Source organism: Dreissena polymorpha, chromosome 4, assembly GCF_020536995.1.
Source record: "Dreissena polymorpha isolate Duluth1 chromosome 4, UMN_Dpol_1.0, whole genome shotgun sequence".
Classification (NCBI taxonomy): Eukaryota; Metazoa; Mollusca; class Bivalvia; order Myida; family Dreissenidae; genus Dreissena; species Dreissena polymorpha.
The window spans coordinates 52,688,774-52,707,080 of NC_068358.1; the positions used below are offsets into that span (position 1 = coordinate 52,688,774).

General features: G+C 33.3%; 2 protein-coding genes across 3 annotated transcripts in view; both read right to left on the reverse strand.

The window, feature by feature from the left end:
* LOC127876121 (ganglioside GM2 activator-like) overlaps positions 1-9,824 on the reverse strand; it is an 88,418-nt gene extending 78,594 nt beyond the window's left edge. Inside the window, exons 1-5 of one of the 2 annotated variants that reach the window (XM_052421064.1) lie at positions 9,152-9,798; positions 8,479-8,673; positions 7,775-7,969; positions 6,152-6,294; positions 4,912-5,872 (exon numbers count right to left, since the gene is read on the reverse strand). In XM_052421064.1, coding sequence (XP_052277024.1) covers positions 5,842-5,872; positions 6,152-6,294; positions 7,775-7,969; positions 8,479-8,673; positions 9,152-9,226 — 639 coding nt within the window. In that variant the 5' untranslated portion in view covers positions 9,227-9,798 and the 3' untranslated portion in view covers positions 4,912-5,841. Of the gene's footprint in view, positions 1-4,911; positions 5,873-6,151; positions 6,295-7,774; positions 7,970-8,478; positions 8,674-9,151 lie in introns of those variants that run through there. The other variant, XM_052421065.1, reaches the window with a different exon arrangement.
* A 1,390-nt stretch (positions 9,825-11,214) lies between these two features.
* Positions 11,215-16,447, reverse strand: LOC127876122 (uncharacterized). Its single transcript, XM_052421066.1, has 5 exons — positions 15,898-16,447; positions 15,491-15,688; positions 12,627-12,767; positions 11,742-11,875; positions 11,215-11,428 (listed from the first exon to the last, which is right to left on the reverse strand). Exons 1-5 carry the CDS (start codon positions 16,000-16,002, stop codon positions 11,413-11,415), a joined length of 594 nt encoding a protein of 197 aa, XP_052277026.1. The 5' UTR covers positions 16,003-16,447; the 3' UTR covers positions 11,215-11,412.
* Positions 16,448-18,307: the final 1,860 nt, after the last annotated feature.

Consider the following 18,307-nt stretch of genomic DNA (forward strand, 5'->3'; position numbering starts at 1 on the left):
GGTAAGGTGTCAACATTAGTTTATTTTAAAAAAAGACATATATCGGTAGTCAATTCTGTTTGTTTCTTAGTTTAAGGATGTTTCGCCATGTTCAACAGTTATTCGTATCAGTTTACATACTCGCTCTTTTCTGGGTTGACTGGTGTAAAAGAACAAAGTAAACATACTTTGTGAGAATAAATTATAATTTCTCTTAAATTCTTATATATTATTATTATTATTATTAAACAGAGGTAGGAGCCTAGAATGGTCGTAGAGAGCATTTCAGATCGAAGATCCAATCCGCTATACAACTATCGAATATATGAGCTGTGAAAACAATATAGCTCACAAAACAAAACAAAATGAATATAATTTATTATATTCGGAAAATCTCCCGGATAGACTTAAACGCCTATATGGCGTCAAAAGGGTAGTTGAGTACAGAACAGAACAGTTTATTTAGTAAATCAAGGCCTCCGGCCCATAATTCATAACACAATAGCAAAATAATAAGTTGCGTCACACTTTTCTCTAAATATAATATCATACATTAGTGTTTATCTCCTGTAAAAGATGGAAAAGGTAACAAGTTAATTTCCTAATAATGTTATCATTATTCGAAGACATGATATTGTAATCAAAGTACTGACAGTACTGGTGTGACGATGCTTTTGAAGAGGATTGATATAAAAGCATATATTTAAGTTTATCTACATCACCACACTTGTGTATGTAGGTACGAAAATTTTGGGTAGGAAAAAATGGGTACGAAAATTTTGGGTACAATAATTATGCAAAAAAAATAAGAACGTAAAAAGATTTGGTTACGAAAAAAATTTGGGTACGAAATAAATTGGGTACGAAAAAATATTTGGTTACGAGCAAAAATTTGGGTACGAAAAAAAATGGGTACGAAAAAAATTGGGTACGAAAAAAATTGGGGGTACGGGGAAGTAGTACCCGTGGGGAACTTGATCCTTTCAGCGAAACTGGGAGGCGGGTTACATTCTCGATCAAATATAACAAGAAATATCTTTAAAAAGGTATTCGACGTGTATTTTCTGTACCACTTATCTTTAAAAACTGTCTGTTACAGTAAAACGTTTGTGGGTTATAACATTACGTTTCAGCATTTAAATTCAAAACTTGACATGCTCTTTAATTACACTATGCTCTTTAATTTCACATGTATATCATACCAAACTTTATATTTCGTTGTTTCCTTTCCTAAGTTAATGATGCTTTGTGTACGGACGTGATTTCACAATAACATGTGCATGAACATATACTTTTTCTCTTTTGATTATTGTTCTTTTTCTCTGATTCAATAAGCTTAGGCATGTTTGTTCGTTAAGTACGGCAATAATTTTATGATGATTCCCGATCGAAAGTTGGTATGAGCACATAGTCGTAAGAGCACTTGAATACGTGAGTTCGCCCATGAACACATGGTAAGGTTAACTAAATCTCCGCGATGTGACCTAATATGTGTTTAAAACAGCAAACAATATCCAACAAACGAATTAATTGTCAAACATAGTATGTGCACTGATGTGGCTCTGTAATTTATGTTTGAAAAGTTTATTAAATATGCAAAATGAGAAAGCACGCAGAAGAGCGAGTATCACAGATCTCATACGGCTATTATGCTGTTTATATACCATAGTCGCTACAACGTTTACAAATGGCAGGTTCGAAATAATTCGTTTTCTTTACACTCATGATCGCGTTGAAAGTTAATTATATACGTTTTAATTCGCAATTTATTTACCGAATCACGACAAATGTCAAATACAATACAGAAAATGCATAGTTGTTTCATTGATCTATAAACATATAATGGATTGAATATAACTGATTTAAAATTAATGTTTTCAAACTATTATTAAATATTTTCCCAGAATAAGCTGTCCTATTTATATCTGAGCTTCCTATACCTTTATCAATGATAATCAGCGAGGTATGCCGATTAGAAAAATCGAGCTATCTCAATCGGACTGGCTCGGTCTTTTACATAGGTTGCCATTGTGAAGAATTTTTCATGATATGATAACTTAGACGATGCTTCGCAGCATCGTCAAAAATCGGTTGTCGTCTCTCCAGATGAGTACCACGAATATATATATATATAAATTCCTTATATTACAATACTTATCACAATGAAAATTTCGATATCGCCATTTGAACAATGTGTACATCAACGTGATTCAAATGCAAAGTTTAAATGTCGACCAAGTTCAATCTTGAGTTTATGATTACCCCTGCGGAATTTTGCAAAAGCAGTTTTGAATCTTGATTGGATATTCAGGGAAAGGTTACTCTCGGAATCTAAATGTGTTTTAAAGTATTTATAATGATAACACCGACTTGAATTTGTATCGTGTCATGCAAATTTTGTGTATGAAAGTCAATAATACGTTGTTTGAATATATTAATATATAAGGTCTTATTGTCTGTTTCTTTATTTATCCATGCAAAACCAACTCCGTATGTAAACATAATATTCGGCCCAACAGTCCTTTCCGATATCGTCGTATGATACAAATATTCAATAACAGTTTCTATGATAACGATTATTGGGCATGTGCAGTAATTTGCACCAATACCATATACATTTAATATAGTACGAAAAACACAAAGGTATTCTTCCACATTCACCCAATGCAATACAGGTCTAACTGTTTTTATTTAATTTCACACATTTTTTACCAAAGAGAACATTTTTTATTGCTTCAATTCACAACCCCAGACCTAACAGGCATAACACAATATTGGTTTAATCATCGAGTCGAATATTTTAATTATATGCGTAAGGGTAAAGTAACCAAATGATTTTTGATACGCATATATTTAAAAAAAAAGCTTTCTGTGCTTGCATGGCTAACTTATTAAGAGCTACTGACCATGATAAGGAAAGGGAAAACATGACCCCATGCACTTGTAATTGGATTAGGGCTTTACCGGTTGTCCCCTAAAATACCAACGTTCGCAATGTTTTAAGTCACCACCTTTACGAAACACGATGATTTCGGTTCTATTAAAATTGACTTCAATTCCTGAACTTTCGAAAAATGTATATATTATATTTAATTGCTGTTGAAACGTTCGAACAGTTTCTGCACAGTTTGCTAAATCATCTGCAAACATTAAACGTAATATAGCGGGTATTAGGTTTAAATAAAAAATACCAGATCCACATTTTTCATTTAAAAGTGCAGATAACTCATTAATAAATAAATCGAAGATAGTTGAACTGGTTTTGTCTCCCTGTCTGGTACCAATGTTTCAGGGAAAGAACTCTGTTGTATATGAATTAGAGGGCATCCCCCCTGAATGAGGAATTAATCTTTACACATGAATGTTTGTTATTATACATTGACTTTAAAACGTAGAGGAACTTTCCATGTAGCCCCTTTTTCGAGACATTTAAATAATTCAATGTGATTATTTCATCAAAAGCCTTTTAAAATCGACGTATAAACAATAAAACCTGCCATTTAACTGCTGAATATCCATGGCGAAATCCTGCCTGAGATTCATCGATTTTAATGTTCGCTTCTGCCCAATCGTAAAGGCGTTTGTTAACTTTACTAGAAAATATCTTGTTCATTTTATTAGTAATTGAGATACCACGGTAATACCGGGTCAGTAATCGAGCCAGATTCATGGATTGGGCATATAACACTAGTTGCCCGTGTTTATGGGAATACACACGATTCAAATATAGTGTTAAAAAGTATGCAAAAATATAGAGCTATATCATCAACAGTATATTTATAAAATTCGGAAGGTATTCCGTCGATTCCGCAACTTTTATTATTTATTAGTTTAGACATTGCGAGAGTGACCTCATCAATTGATATTTGCGTATTAAGAACATTAGCGGATGCGTCGTAAGACACGCTATGACTCTCAAAATTTACACTTAAAGTCTCTATAATGCTCAAAATCAATGGAAATTTCGTAAGGTATTTCGTAAAATAAAGTTAACACTTTAACAATTAGTGTTCCTTATAGCAATAGCCACAATTTCAACACTAGATGTGGTATGATTACATAGATTTTTGTAGATACAAAATGCTCGTTTTCATTTATTTGTGACACAATTTATTCCATTTTAATTCCCCGCGAATATATCTAGTCATACGACACACGAACACCATGTTAGTGTCCATGTGTCGTATGAATAGATATCGTTGCGGGAAATTAAATATGCAAAACAATAATGAAAATGAGCATTTTGTATCTACAAACATCTATTTTACCAGACCACATCTGAAATTTCGGCAATTGCTATAAGGAACACTGATCTTTAATTGGTTAAGTTTATTGTACGAAAAATTGTACGAAATCTTCGTTGATTTTGAGTAGGGTTGTTACTTTAAAGAGTTTTATTAAAACAATAATAAACTGAAATAAGTATGCCATGTATCGGCAGGCATGTCACAACCAGTGGTGGGTCTACTACTCTTATGTTTAAGAGTTTTTTAGAGTAGGTCAGGCTTGTTTGTACAATTGAAAAGATTATTTTTCTTAGTGTTTTGATATTCAAGTATTGTATTTTTACGCAAGTTCTTAAATTCGCTTCGTTGATTCTTATAAATATCAAATCATTGTATGAATTTGTAATACGAAAACGACGTAACGCAGCATATTTATAGTGTTTCTTTTCTTCACAAACTTGGTCCATTCGGGTTGCAATGAACCATCCCTAAATGTTGATCTTTTAAGCATACATTTGCAGGCTCTTTTATAAAAGTAAGAAATAAATTCAATTGCTTCATTAATATTGTTCGTTATTAAATTGTTAATAGACTCACTCTTTATCCCAATCATGTTTTTAAATAGTGTTTTCAAAACATCAGCGTTGTTTTCTTTCCATTTGAAACATGTAAGTTTCCTCATTTCGCAAACAGATTGATTACTATAGACGTTTATTGGTGATTTATTTTTCAGTTTAAAATTACACGTAATTTAAAAGTGATCGGATTCGTCACGATCTAAGACTTGGAAGTCTTGAATTGTTTTAATGAATAGTTCACTTGAGGCAATGATATAATCAACAGTTGACAGCCCCTTATTATAAAACATGCATATTCGCCTTTACTATCGGACAAAAAACGTCCATTCAAAAAGTGAATATCGAATACTCAACAGAGGTTGACCAATGAGCGCCCCAAATCATGGCCTATCAGGTCTTTATTTCATCGTGGAATTTCAAATTAACTACCTTCATATTCAATGTTACCAGTAGTCAAGTCTTGAACGAACGCGTATCCCCACGCCGCATGTTTGACCCAGGGGGCGCCCCAGGGTTAGTAATGGGGCCATGCATAGTTGAAATTTACCGTATTGTAATAAGAGATGTTCAGTATCAATTGGAAGTAAATCGGTGTAGAAATCATGAACTTAATGTAAAATAACATAAAACAAGAGATGTGTTTGTCAAAAACACAATGCCCCCTACTGCGCCGCTTTGATTTATTAAAAAAACAAGGGTCACAATTGTCACAAAACGAGGTTTTCAATTTGAAAAAAAAGTCTGATCAAAATTCCAAATAGTGCAGGGTCGCACATATGCTCATAGCTACCATGTGTAAGTTTCAAGGTTCTAGTGCTTAAAGTGTAGGAGGAGATAGTGGCCAAGACGAACGGACAGACGAACGGACAGACGAACGAACAGACGGCGGAGATAACCACAATATCCCTACGCTTTTCAAAAAGCTTTGGGATAACATCATAAAAGCTGACTCCTGCCGATGTTGATTAAGATAAAGATTTTACATATTCCACAATAAGACTCAATCTCAATGAATATCAATATTAACAGTTCAGTGTTGAGCTCATGCAGTATATCTTCTAGGTACCGTTTAAGTCTTCAACTCGTTTCCTGAAACAACAACTCAACTTATACCAACGGCGTTACAGATAGACAAAAAACACACGAAAATTCCGAGTTGCGTGTCTTTTATTTAAAGTCATGTCTTCAAAGTTACGTGAAGTGCTTCATAGGATCGCAACTCTTAAAAGATGTTTCATAGGTGATGTAGTATGACCATATAATGCGATACAAACATTTACACATGCAAATACTGTAGGGAAGCTTATGTATTCTATACATATTCTACACAGTGATTATTTCTGCTTCAAGTACAAGAGACGCTCTTACCTTACTAAGAATTCGAATGAAAAACAGCCAACGGGTACGCCATTTTCTTTGATTTTCACAATGACCTTGAAGTCTGCACGTAGGCGGAAAGGTATAATAAAATCGTTCACCATGTATTGTAGATTCGGCATAATGTATGTTCCCTGTAAACACAGAAAAAATGTATATCTTATTCAGGTGCGAATATTTTGTTCGATATGTAGTTTACTTTCATTTTAGTTTTTTTTATAATACTTATAACTAGACAGTCTTTGAAGATGACAAATACTCAACTAAAACAATTTGAAAACTTAAGTTTTATTGAACGTTATCTGAAAATTGTGATCGCTACTTCATGATCATCACATACAAACACGTTTGTTAAGTTGATTTATTAAATAAATTGCCAAAATAAAAGAGCACATGACACTGCATCAAATAGTGTGGCATACAAGCAAAACTTTTCGCATATCTACAAAGTATAAACAACAATAAAGTTTCGTTTAAAGAAAACTGTTTGCGACACGAAGTACACACGTACACTGGTGTTAAAAAAGCCTATTCACGTTTTGATAAATTGACAAAATTTAAAAAAAATGTTTCAGATTCGCACATTTTCGTTGTAGTTATGATATTTGTAAGGAAACAGTAATACTGAACATTTACCATCCTCTAAAATATCCACTATATGCATCTTTTGACGATTTAAACCCCCGAAAATTATACAGCGTTGCAACGCGAAACGATTGAATAATTTGGAGAGTTCTGTTGTTGTCGTTATATTTTGTGATACTACGAGGATTGCTTATATAAAGTATAAAATTCATATTTTATTGAATGAGCGTGGATGGCCAAGTGGTCTAAGCGATAGACTTTTACTCCAGTTGCCAATGGTTCGAGCCCAGTAGAGGGTTACTTTTTATCTTTCTTGATATTATTATTGTTTTTTTTTCTGGATCTTTTTATATCGAATGTTTACATTTATTAATATAAAGCATTTAACGACAAACTTCAATACATGCCAAAATATGTGAAAGGTCCCTTTAAATATCCGCAATTTGCCTAAATTCAAGGGCATTCTGCACTAACTATCGCGACGTCATATTAAGAGCTATATACGTCAGTCCATGGATGTATGTGTGTAGACTTAATACTTTTAATGCTAACAACAACCCGACACATCTTGGGTGTCATCGTGTCTGATTACCCAAGTTACTTATACTTTGTAAAGGGCCAAATTTCCATGGTAACCTGTACTTTTCAAACAATAAACGCTCGCTTGATTTGAACTTTAGATACCCCCTCCCCCTACAAAAAAAATTAATAAGCAAAAGAACCACGTGAACTGCAAAATGCTTATAGAGCAGCGCTGTGGAAAAACGAGGCTGAACGCACGTGATTTAAGTCCGCACAGGATTATCTGGGACGACACTTTATGCCAAAACTCGATTTTCGCTAAGAAGAGACTACCTTCAAATGAAAAATAGCATACAAGCGGAAAGTGTCGCCCCTTTGCATTTAACAAAGGCTAATCCGTGACGTCATTTTACGCATATAGTTAAAGATCAATTTTCCCAGAGCGTGGCTTATTACACCGAGGACCAGACTAGAGAAGAGAGACGTCAGACAACAGGGTATACTTACTGGTTGGAAAGGGCAGAGGCAGTTCCATGGTGTTGGTGTAGTGCCGTTGTGGAACAGGATTGGACAAAACGGTATATGCGAAAACCTATCGCTGAGTATCTTACACACGTCAGCCACGTGACAGAAGTCTAGGGGTAGGATCTGACATAGTTCTGTGGTGGTGTTGTCAGCCGACAGCACGAAAGAGTTCAGGAACTTAAAATTAATCAGCCAAAGAGAAAATATTATAGATCCAAACTGTATTGTAAATTATAAATGATTGCAAGGTAGACACAAAATTCATCATACTCATGCGGAGACAAACGTTGACACAATTATTAAGTAACAAAATATAACTACACGATTTTTTAAATTATGATTAAAACATGAATTAACGTATATTTTAATGAACGGTCTGGCTTTCAATTTTGCATTTCAGCAACAGTTTATTTTAAATATAAGTCTTTATTAGTGTTCAAGCAATGACAGGGTCGCCGTGATAAGTAGGTATGGCCTCCGCCTAGCGACTGGGAGGTCACAGATTACATCACCACTGTGGAAGCGCTGCATTCGATCCCCTCCAACACACAATGTATTTGTCCTACCCAGGAAATGGACTCGAGAGAGCGCCTCAATATTCTAAGGCAGTCCATGCAATCGAAATTAAATAAATAAGCTTGAAATACGCAATCATACTCCAACGTATCGTTTACATCAATTCTTACCTCAATCCGTTCGTTGTCGTGAGATGGCATTTTCCTCAAAACTGTCATCCGTCCGTAGAAAGTGATTGTCGGGCCGATATTGTAGTCAATATCCGGGTGAAGTACGAGCGGGTTTGGAGAAAATGTCAGATTATTACCGACCAACACGGCCTCGGTTTTATTGCAGTTTTCAAACGACGATTTCCTGACTTGAGCCTATGTTACAGCCACATTATTACAAACTAGTGTGGTATTACAATTCCAATATATTAAACAGTAGGATGTTTGTGGGAACAATCAATTATCAAATAATTAAAGGTTATCATATTTTCAGAAGTTACTTATTATAAGTAGTAGTATCAGCGATTAGCAGGAGATCATTTTTCGAAGCATGGTCGAAGTTATATCACCTTGTTTACAAATTGAAGCCAAATTAATATTTACGATAAAAATTGATTGCGTGAACTTTGACAACAATAGCAGTAAATTTTAATTTTAATTCTCAATTTTGTTTCGTAGTTTTATATTTAATAAATATCTAAAGACATTTATGAAGTAAAACTTACAGGATAAACTTTTGCGATTGTGTTAGAATGTGAAGATATGATATAACAGACGCTATCAATTGTATTTGAAAACATACGTTTGCTTTCTTAATATTACATTTTTGTATAATATCATAAGATATACATACCAAGCTGTTCTGCATGTCAACACACTTTAATACCAGAATACTAAAACAAGCTTTAAACCATAAGAATGTAGCCATTTTTGTTTTAAAAAAATATCTGCTTGTTTTATAAGCAATCTAATTCTGCTATTTAAACTTAATGTTACGTGCTCTTCAGTCTCTAAATACACCTAATAACTTCATACAATAACTTCCGTAGTGTATTCATCTCCGAAAAAAAGGAAGTTTTCTACTCAGACAACCAGTATTGTTTAAGCGGTCTTTCATCCGAGACAGAACATATAAGCCGGATATCTGATCCTAGTGTCATCAATAGAACCTCGTTCAGGAAAAACAGGGCTTAATGTTTTTTAGTAAAATAGCGTCACAGATTAGCATGTGCAGTCCAAACAGGCTTATATGGGGCGACACTTTCAGTTTTCATTGATTTTTTCGTAAAAGGAGGTGCACAGGCTAATCTGGGACGACACTTTACGCACATGTAATAGGGCCCAGATTTTATCAAAATTTATTCTCCCAACCTAAGGTGGCGTCATGCTGACATAGGGAAATCGTCTGATTCCAAAACCAAGAGTTAATCATTTTTGTCATCTTCCCCACAGTTGTCAAAAAGTCGTGTGTGCAGGATGATCAAATTACTCGGAATCAACTATAAAGAAATCATTTTTAGTTAAATCGAATCAGATGCAACAAAACAAACAATTTGATACCAAGATGTAATATATTTTAACACAAAATGCAACACAAAAAGCAAAAAGCATTTTTTACAAATATTAAGTTAGCGTACTCATGACGTCATTATTAACACGTCAAACGACAAAAGTCATATTTTTTCCCGCTAAAGCTGCATGTGTTTAGTATGTTTTTCATTATGTCTTTAAATCGGAGACGAAGAGGTATGATATACAGAAAAACATGTCAGTGTCTGATCTTTTTGTAATAAATTAGGATCGGCACGAATAAAATAATAAAACAATGTTTGCTTAAAATAACTTTGGGATTGTCCGTGTTGTACTATTTTTCTATTCTATTTTTAAAGAAATAATTGACGACTTAGAAAATTGATGGGATAAATCGAATACTAGGTTGGTGCCGAATAAAGCGAAGTTTATTGAGCTCTGTCCGAACATGTGAACCTCTCGCCAAAGCTCGTGGTTCAGATTTTTTTAAGCCTCGCAAAATAATGTTCGCTTTATTCGGCACCGATCTAGTATTCTCTATGTATGTCAATACAGTAATATTCCTATATTCAACATTAGGTACTCAATAAACGCTCAAACTTAAAAAGGAAAAAGGAAATTATATTTTAATCTTGTTAAGTTTTTTTCTTTATGTGATATGTCTTACATACATCTTTTGAAAAAGCTGTCAGTTTAGACAATATTGTTTTTGTGCGTAAACAACTAAGTGTTAGATAGCCAAAACAAATTCCGATTTGAATACTGAAACGATTGACCGACGGAACTATTACTAGGACAAATTCGTCTTTGCCTGATGCTAATGTGTTTGGAACATTGTCCCTGTTTCGTATTATCAATATTCTGTTGTAATTGAGAACGTGCCATATTTTTTATATATTTTTTAGTGTTTCACTACGCATTTTTGTAGTGACAATTTCCACAAGTTTTGTTTTATTACAAGTTTTTATCTTATTGTTAGTCTAAAGTATTGTTGGTAGTCCACGTGGGGTTTGTATTTCTTTATTTCATGTTTTACTCTACTAGAAGAATGTTTACACAGCACAATGTACATTAAAATAAAATGTATGTATTATCCCTTGATGTACTGGTCTTTTATGGTATTTTTCTTTGACCGTATTAAAACAAGATTTATTTTCATAAGTAAACTAAAGACTTAATTTTGATTTGTATTCTTGTTGATCGTTGTGCTAACGATACGCACGTAATATCTTATTTTTTAGTTTGCATTGTGTATATAATGATATTAGCAAAACACTCAGTACACCGGTAATGTTTCAATCATCACCAAAAGAAATTCTGCAGTAAGTATCAGAAGTTGGGTTCGTATGTTTTTGCTCAACTGGTATATATAGTATAATACATCGCTACAAATCTGTTTTTGCTTTATGTATGTCATAAGACTTACAAACAAAACCAATACATGTCACACTGGCAATTTGTGTTATAGTGAAAGGAATGCATGATTGCGATCATCAAATGAAACTCATAATACAGTCTTCTATTACAACACTATACATTTACAACAATCGGACATTACTAAAGCGACCGCCTCTCTGTTGTCTTCTAGTCGTCGCAATGACTGTAAAAGTATAATACATTTGTTAATATAAACGAATATTCAGAGCCAAAACAATAAAAAGAAACTCATGATATACAATTAATGAACAAACTGAGCTTTCCTTCAACAGCTTATGTTCAGAATCTTTCATGCAAATAAGGTGTAGAAAAATAAAGCTCTTAATGATCGTGAAAGCATTGAAGTAACTTCACTCAAGAAAAGTCTAGTTTCTGGAATATTTTTGAAGAAGTTTACTCACTGGTAACCAACAATAATATGTATACGTTTATATAAATTTATTTAACACATGTACATAAGTAATGTAGTAATTTACCTAATACAAAACTGTACGTTGAGGCAAACTAACTGTCGTTTGTTCGTTGAAATGTTGGCGGTTACGTTAAATCGGCCTGTTGGGGCGGGATTTGAATGCTTCACCGGAATCGACCCGTTAAAGTTGTAGATGTTCTAAGAAAATACATTTGCAATATTCATATGTATGCATTAATGTAATTTAATATCCCTAGCTATCCAAAGTTTTCGTCGTGATTCTGTCGATGACTTTTTTAAAAAACTGATTTACAATGTTATCTTGTATTCATTTGCGTAGATAACTCTCATAACTGAGGTTGGCTGGCATATACTGTAAATATAGGAGTTTTTTTTCTGTTGCGATGTAGAACTTTACACGATTTATGGGAATATATAGTGATACGGCGATTTTGCTGATGAGCCAAACTCAATTTGGCTACAAAAACTACTAACGGTTTGCATATGTGCCTCGCTATGAAAAACATGGGGCTTAATGCGAAATGCGAATCATGAATGTTGTCTCACATAAGCCTTTGCAGGCCATACAGTCTTATCACGCGCGACGCTTTCCGCTTTTTTTGCATTTGTTGTTTAAAGAAAGTCTCTTTCAGATGAAAATCTAGTCTAGGCAAAAAGTGATAACCTTATGCAGACTGAACATATTAATCTTGGATGACCCTTAACGCAGATGCGTGTAAGTCCGTATTTCCCAGAGGGTTGCTGAATTATGCATTTTATCTGTTTGGTCCGTTATAGCCAAGTGATGAATACATATTTTCAGTTATAATATACCTGTTTCATACTTTTCAAAATATTTTTTCCAAAATTGATTTAAGTATTACTTTGGCAGTTAATTTAAGGATTTGCACTTTCTGTCATTTTGCATATAAGATTTTAATGAAGATACCTTTTGAAAAGAGTTTGGACATTTGAAACCCGACTCCCTGTGCACCAGCTCACATAGATCAGTCACGTGACACAGAGACTCCTTGAATATGCAAATATCATAATACTCGGGACCCATCCTCAACATCACTTTGATATCGATCTGTATAATAAAGCATTATAAATTGTTAAATCATTTACATAGTTCGGAATTGTATTCACTACAGAGGATCTTTTGCAAATACCTTTGAAACACTTGCAGGTCAAGCCTCAATGGCTGTTTTTAAGCTTAACTCATACTTAATAAATTATCCAACAATTTCAATACATACCAAATTAGAGTTTTTTCATCAACTTGTTTTAACATTTTAAATCATGGGTCAGAAATATGGGGCTTAACTGAATCAATGGCAATTGAAACAGTTCACTTAAATGTTTGCAAAAAAGTAGTTGGCGTGAAAATTCAGACACAGAATAACTGTGTATATGGAGAACTTGGAAGAACATCCTTGATAACTTAAACAGCCATTAATGTTATACGGTATTGGTTTAAAATTATTCAGTTAGAAGATCATAAGTATATAAAGTGTATTTTTAACCACATGTGTGAGTATTTAATAAATGTACCAAATAACCATTATTGGGCAAAATCTGTTTGTAATCTGTTGCAGACCTTAGGCTTTCAATAAACCAATGAGCAGGTGATGAAAAGTGTTTTTTGTCCTTGGTAAAGCCTAGATTAAATCATACATTAATCAAAAATTGGATGTCAGAACTTAGTGATTCTTCAAGAACAATACGTTTCAGGCAGTTTTGTTAATTTGAATTGCATCCTTTATTAAATAATGTTAGTATATATAAGATTAGATCTTATCTTTGTAGATTAAGGGTTTCATCCCATAGACTAGAAATTGAATTAGGCAGATGGCATAAACCTGAAGCCATACCTTTTATAAGAATGTTCATTATATGATGATATTAGGAAATTGTATATGAAAAAACATAACTGGTAAAGACCAAACATGATAAAATTTATTGAATTAATGCAATCGGATAATACAAGTACCAACATAAACTTAGCTATGTATTTAAAGCATTTAGTAAAAGAAACCTGTATAAATATTATTAAGGTTAATTTTTATATATAATTCATTACTCAAACTTTACTTCTCGCTCTCTTGTAGATTCGTCTTTGTTTTTTATGTTTTCGTTATAGCATTTATTGATAAATAGATTCTAAATGTTGTAAAAAATGTCCTGCCCTAGACATTTTCCTGTATTGATACTATTTAATAACTTATGAAATTCAATACTGAACACATGTCATGCCTTTATATATGTTACTATGTTTTGATCATGTATACTCGTGGACTGTATGTCTATTGTATATATTGAATAAACCAATAAACCGATATTAAAATAAAAGACATTCTTTCAATATCGATGTTTAAGATTTGTATTGTTGTTTTACTTATAATCTCACACATTATCAAAATCGTCTTATAATTTAAATAGTTTTACCAAGATAGTAAATAAAGTTTTGTTTTCAATATAATTTAATTTAAAAAAAATGCCATGATTTTTAAGGGGATAATTTTTGCATATAAAAAGAACGGAAATAAAAAAAACTGAATGATAATCTATGTAGTGAATTATGTGGTATCATGTCTTTTACAAACATTTATACCATTTAATAAACAAATTAAATGAAATGTAATAAACATTTCTGAAAATATCAATCTCAAGTCCTACACGTTTCTAGTTTATTTTTAAATCAGCTTTTTCTTTAATGCCGCGTTCTGGAAAGACTGGGCTTAATCCATGTGCGTCAAGTGTCGTCTTAAATTAGCTTGTGCTAATCTTGGATGGCACTTTCAGCTTTTATAAAAAAATTATTTAAACTTAAAATGTGAAAACAAAACTAATTTTGCTTTAACCTTTTCATATCAGGAGTTTTAACGTGATCTTTTTTCAGTTTTCTTCGACATTGAACATTCAAAAATACAGTTCATTATATGCATATTATACGGAAATTAAAGAGCGACTTACTTCCGTATGCGCATTCCTTTCGAATATAAGCGAAACTAACGATCAGTAAACATAATAACATTCTAACGACATGTTAAAATGGCAAATGTTTAGTTTATTAGCGGAAGTTCATTAAAAGGGGTTTTAAATTCGATGCAACTCGCAAACATGTATGGTGCGAATCCTTTCGTTATCTTTATGGGTAGTATTGTCTAAAGATTCCAAAACATTTAATCCCACATTAAAGTAGCCCTTAATTGTTTGCACTTTTAATTTACAAGACGTATATGATACTTTATACAATCACCAACTATGTATTTTCTAAATATTCCAGAACTTTAGAACCCCACATAAAAGAAGCACTAAATTATTTGCACTCCTGATTTAAAAGACGTATATGATTACTTTTACCATCACCAACTATGTATTGTCTAAATATTCCAGAACTTTAGAACCCCACATAATAGTAGCACTAAATTATTTGCACTCCTGATTTAAAAGACGTATATGATTACTTACACCATCACCAATTATGTATTGTCTAAATATTCCAGAACTTAAGAACCCCACATAAAAGTAGCACTAGATTATTTGCACACCTGATTTACAAGACATATATGATTACTTATACCATCACCAACTATGTATTGTCTAAATATTCCAGAACATTAGAACCACACATAAAAGTAGCACTAACTTATTTGAACTCCTGATTACAAGATGTGTATGATACTTATACAATCACTAACAATACAAACAGTCTTATTGAAATATAAAATATATTCATTAACATGATATAAACAACAGCGAGACGAAAATAGCATTCAAGGTATTGTACATCATTTGAAGATTTTGTACCTCTATTGGATATATATTCGGTATATCCTCTGTCACATTGACCACCAAGCTCACGTTTATTTTCTGTCCATACTGGTATGGGTTTGGCTTTATGATCAGCATTTCCATGACAATCGGAACTTCCGTGGTGTTGCATAGGGACCACGAGAACGCATCATCGTGGACTGAGTACGCACCATAAGGCGTAGCACCAGCTCTCTAATATGACAATGAAAAAGAAACAAATTGAGAAAGATTTAATTTAATTTGAGATGTAGCAACCCACATTTCAACACGTATATGTGAACTCATGCCAAACCTCATAAAGCTTCTAATCTTCTTTAACACAGAGAAGTTCAAAGTAACTGAATGATCTAATTCTGCATTTAAAATTACATTCAATCGTACGATGAAAGCAATCATCTTACCTCTGTTCGAATCGAACTAAAGAATGCTATTGTCAATGCAGACACAATTACAGAAAACACACAGCCGTCCATCTTGCCTGTAAATATGTACACTGCATTTAACATCCGTGTCGTAAAAATTACTTGCAGTAATATCCCTTTGATCGCTTCTGTCTTGTTCGGTAAACACTTTGTTTAAAATCCGCTCAGAACTATTAGAGCTTTAATTTATAGTCGACGTTTGATACTTCTTGGTGACGGAATGTAGGTGGCTATCACTTCATCCGTTTTCAATGTGTACAGGAACCACAATGTTCCTTTTGGTTATTCAATATAACTCAGTCATTTATGAAAACGTTCATCATTAAAAGAAGACGGTGCATCACGCGCATGGCTATGTCGGCTGATTACTGTCATATCGTTCTTCCGTATTTCGGGTTTGAAGTGCGCCTACACGACAAATGAAGTAACAACAAACGACCAACGCATGAACTTGAACATGCTTGAAACCTCTATTCACTTGTTGAAAGAGACAAAGGTATTGTGTTCAAAAAGTTTTGATGATTGAAACATTTAAGTGCAATCCCCTATTTCTAGAGTCTTTGTCCCGGGAATGAAACGTTGTGGAAAGGTTGACCCTTCCACGTTTAATTGGTTTTTGCTTTACCATGTTTTGTAAAATGACGTTATTGTCTTCTGTATACAAAAAGTGAGTTCCGCAAATCCAGCTGCCATAAACTGTTGGTAACTTTTAGCATGGTTCATTTTAAAACAGTTTGTCCTTGTCATTTGTTATACCATATTTTACATGACCTCAGCGTGTTTAGATAAAACAATAATAACGAAAACCAAGTTAACAATTGAAATTCCCTTCATTTGTAAACCATATTGCATCAGTGACTGCTTCATTCAGTATCATGTAAAATTGTTTAACCTATCATTGAAATGGCATGAGATGTTTTCATATTTAAAATTAAATACCAAAAACGATGAATTAAAATGCATTTTTTTTGGCCGCGGCAATTTATGCAGAACACTTCAATACCGTCAATTCGGAGCCCTCTGTATAAGTAGAAACGAGAAACATATATATTGCGCAACACAAGTCACATTTTTTTGGAAATGTACAGTCCAAAACAGTTGTATTATGCTCAGATTAAACAGTTGACATGTAAGTATGCATGGGTCATACACGCGACACGCCGTATCAACGTGGCGGCCATTTTCGACAAGACATTAAAAATTGCACGAAAACATTAAACTCCTAAATTGCAAGCTTAACATGTGAGATAAAAACTGACTCGGATTTACATACCTACGCACACGCGTACATAAAATCAACATTTTGCACAGCTATATCAAGCTTTACGCAAGCAGGCCAGGCAAAAACGTTCAAAACCTAAATCCTGATGATGGTCTGGATTACCAAGAGACCATGAAAAAACCAGGTCACTCACGGTTACTTCTACATTAGTGTCATCTGAGTATTGACATAAGTGTTTTAAAAAAAACAAATTAATACTTATAGCAGAGCTATGTGAATAAAAGAATGGATAGTTCCATGTTAAAAAAATATCCTATTTTATACTTTACAATGCACGAGTACATGTACTAAGTAATCATATTTTGTGGTAAAGCAAATCAAATGTCACATACACAATATCTAAATATTCTTACTGGCGAACACGTGAATGAAATATATTGGGCTTTACGTCTGTTTCAAACTACATACATTAAAAGCAAGCATAGAGTGCAATCAACTTCATTCCCGTTGTTGTTGTTTTCAAAACGTATGTGGTTTGTAAAATACAATAAAGTTCGCAAACAAGGAAATAATTTCATAAGTGTGATCATACGATAGCATTTAAAACAATTCTCACTGTTGCAGGTTCGATATTTTCCGCACTTTATGTTCAGACTTTCAGTATTACTTCCATCAAGGAAGTGTTTTATTTTTCCGGTATTGGTTTCTCGACTTTCTTTCAACGCTTAAGGTCATCAACATATTTGCATGATGTAATGTCTTAACAAATCGAATTTACAAAATGATGCTCTTTGAGGTGAAAACAACCTTTTTTACAACCACTGAGATGAAACTTTACCAAAATATTCTGACCATTTATCAACGTGAAAATATAACGCTCCATTTTTATCTCCTCTTTAAATTCGCTGCGTGTAAAACCTTATTAAGCCCTTAATGTCTTGCAGGTTTTGAAGTTTTATTTTTATGATGTCTTCATTCATACGAGGAAGTTGTTTTTTTAATGTTTAAGAATATTTTCTTACTTCTTATAACGTGATATATGGAAAAACTCCATATTTTATGCAAACCTGCACATTGAGATCATGACCGGAACGGCGTAAGTTTCGAATGATTAAAAAATTGTCCAGAGAGGAGCAGATGCATAAACGTTACTTATGAATTGTTCCT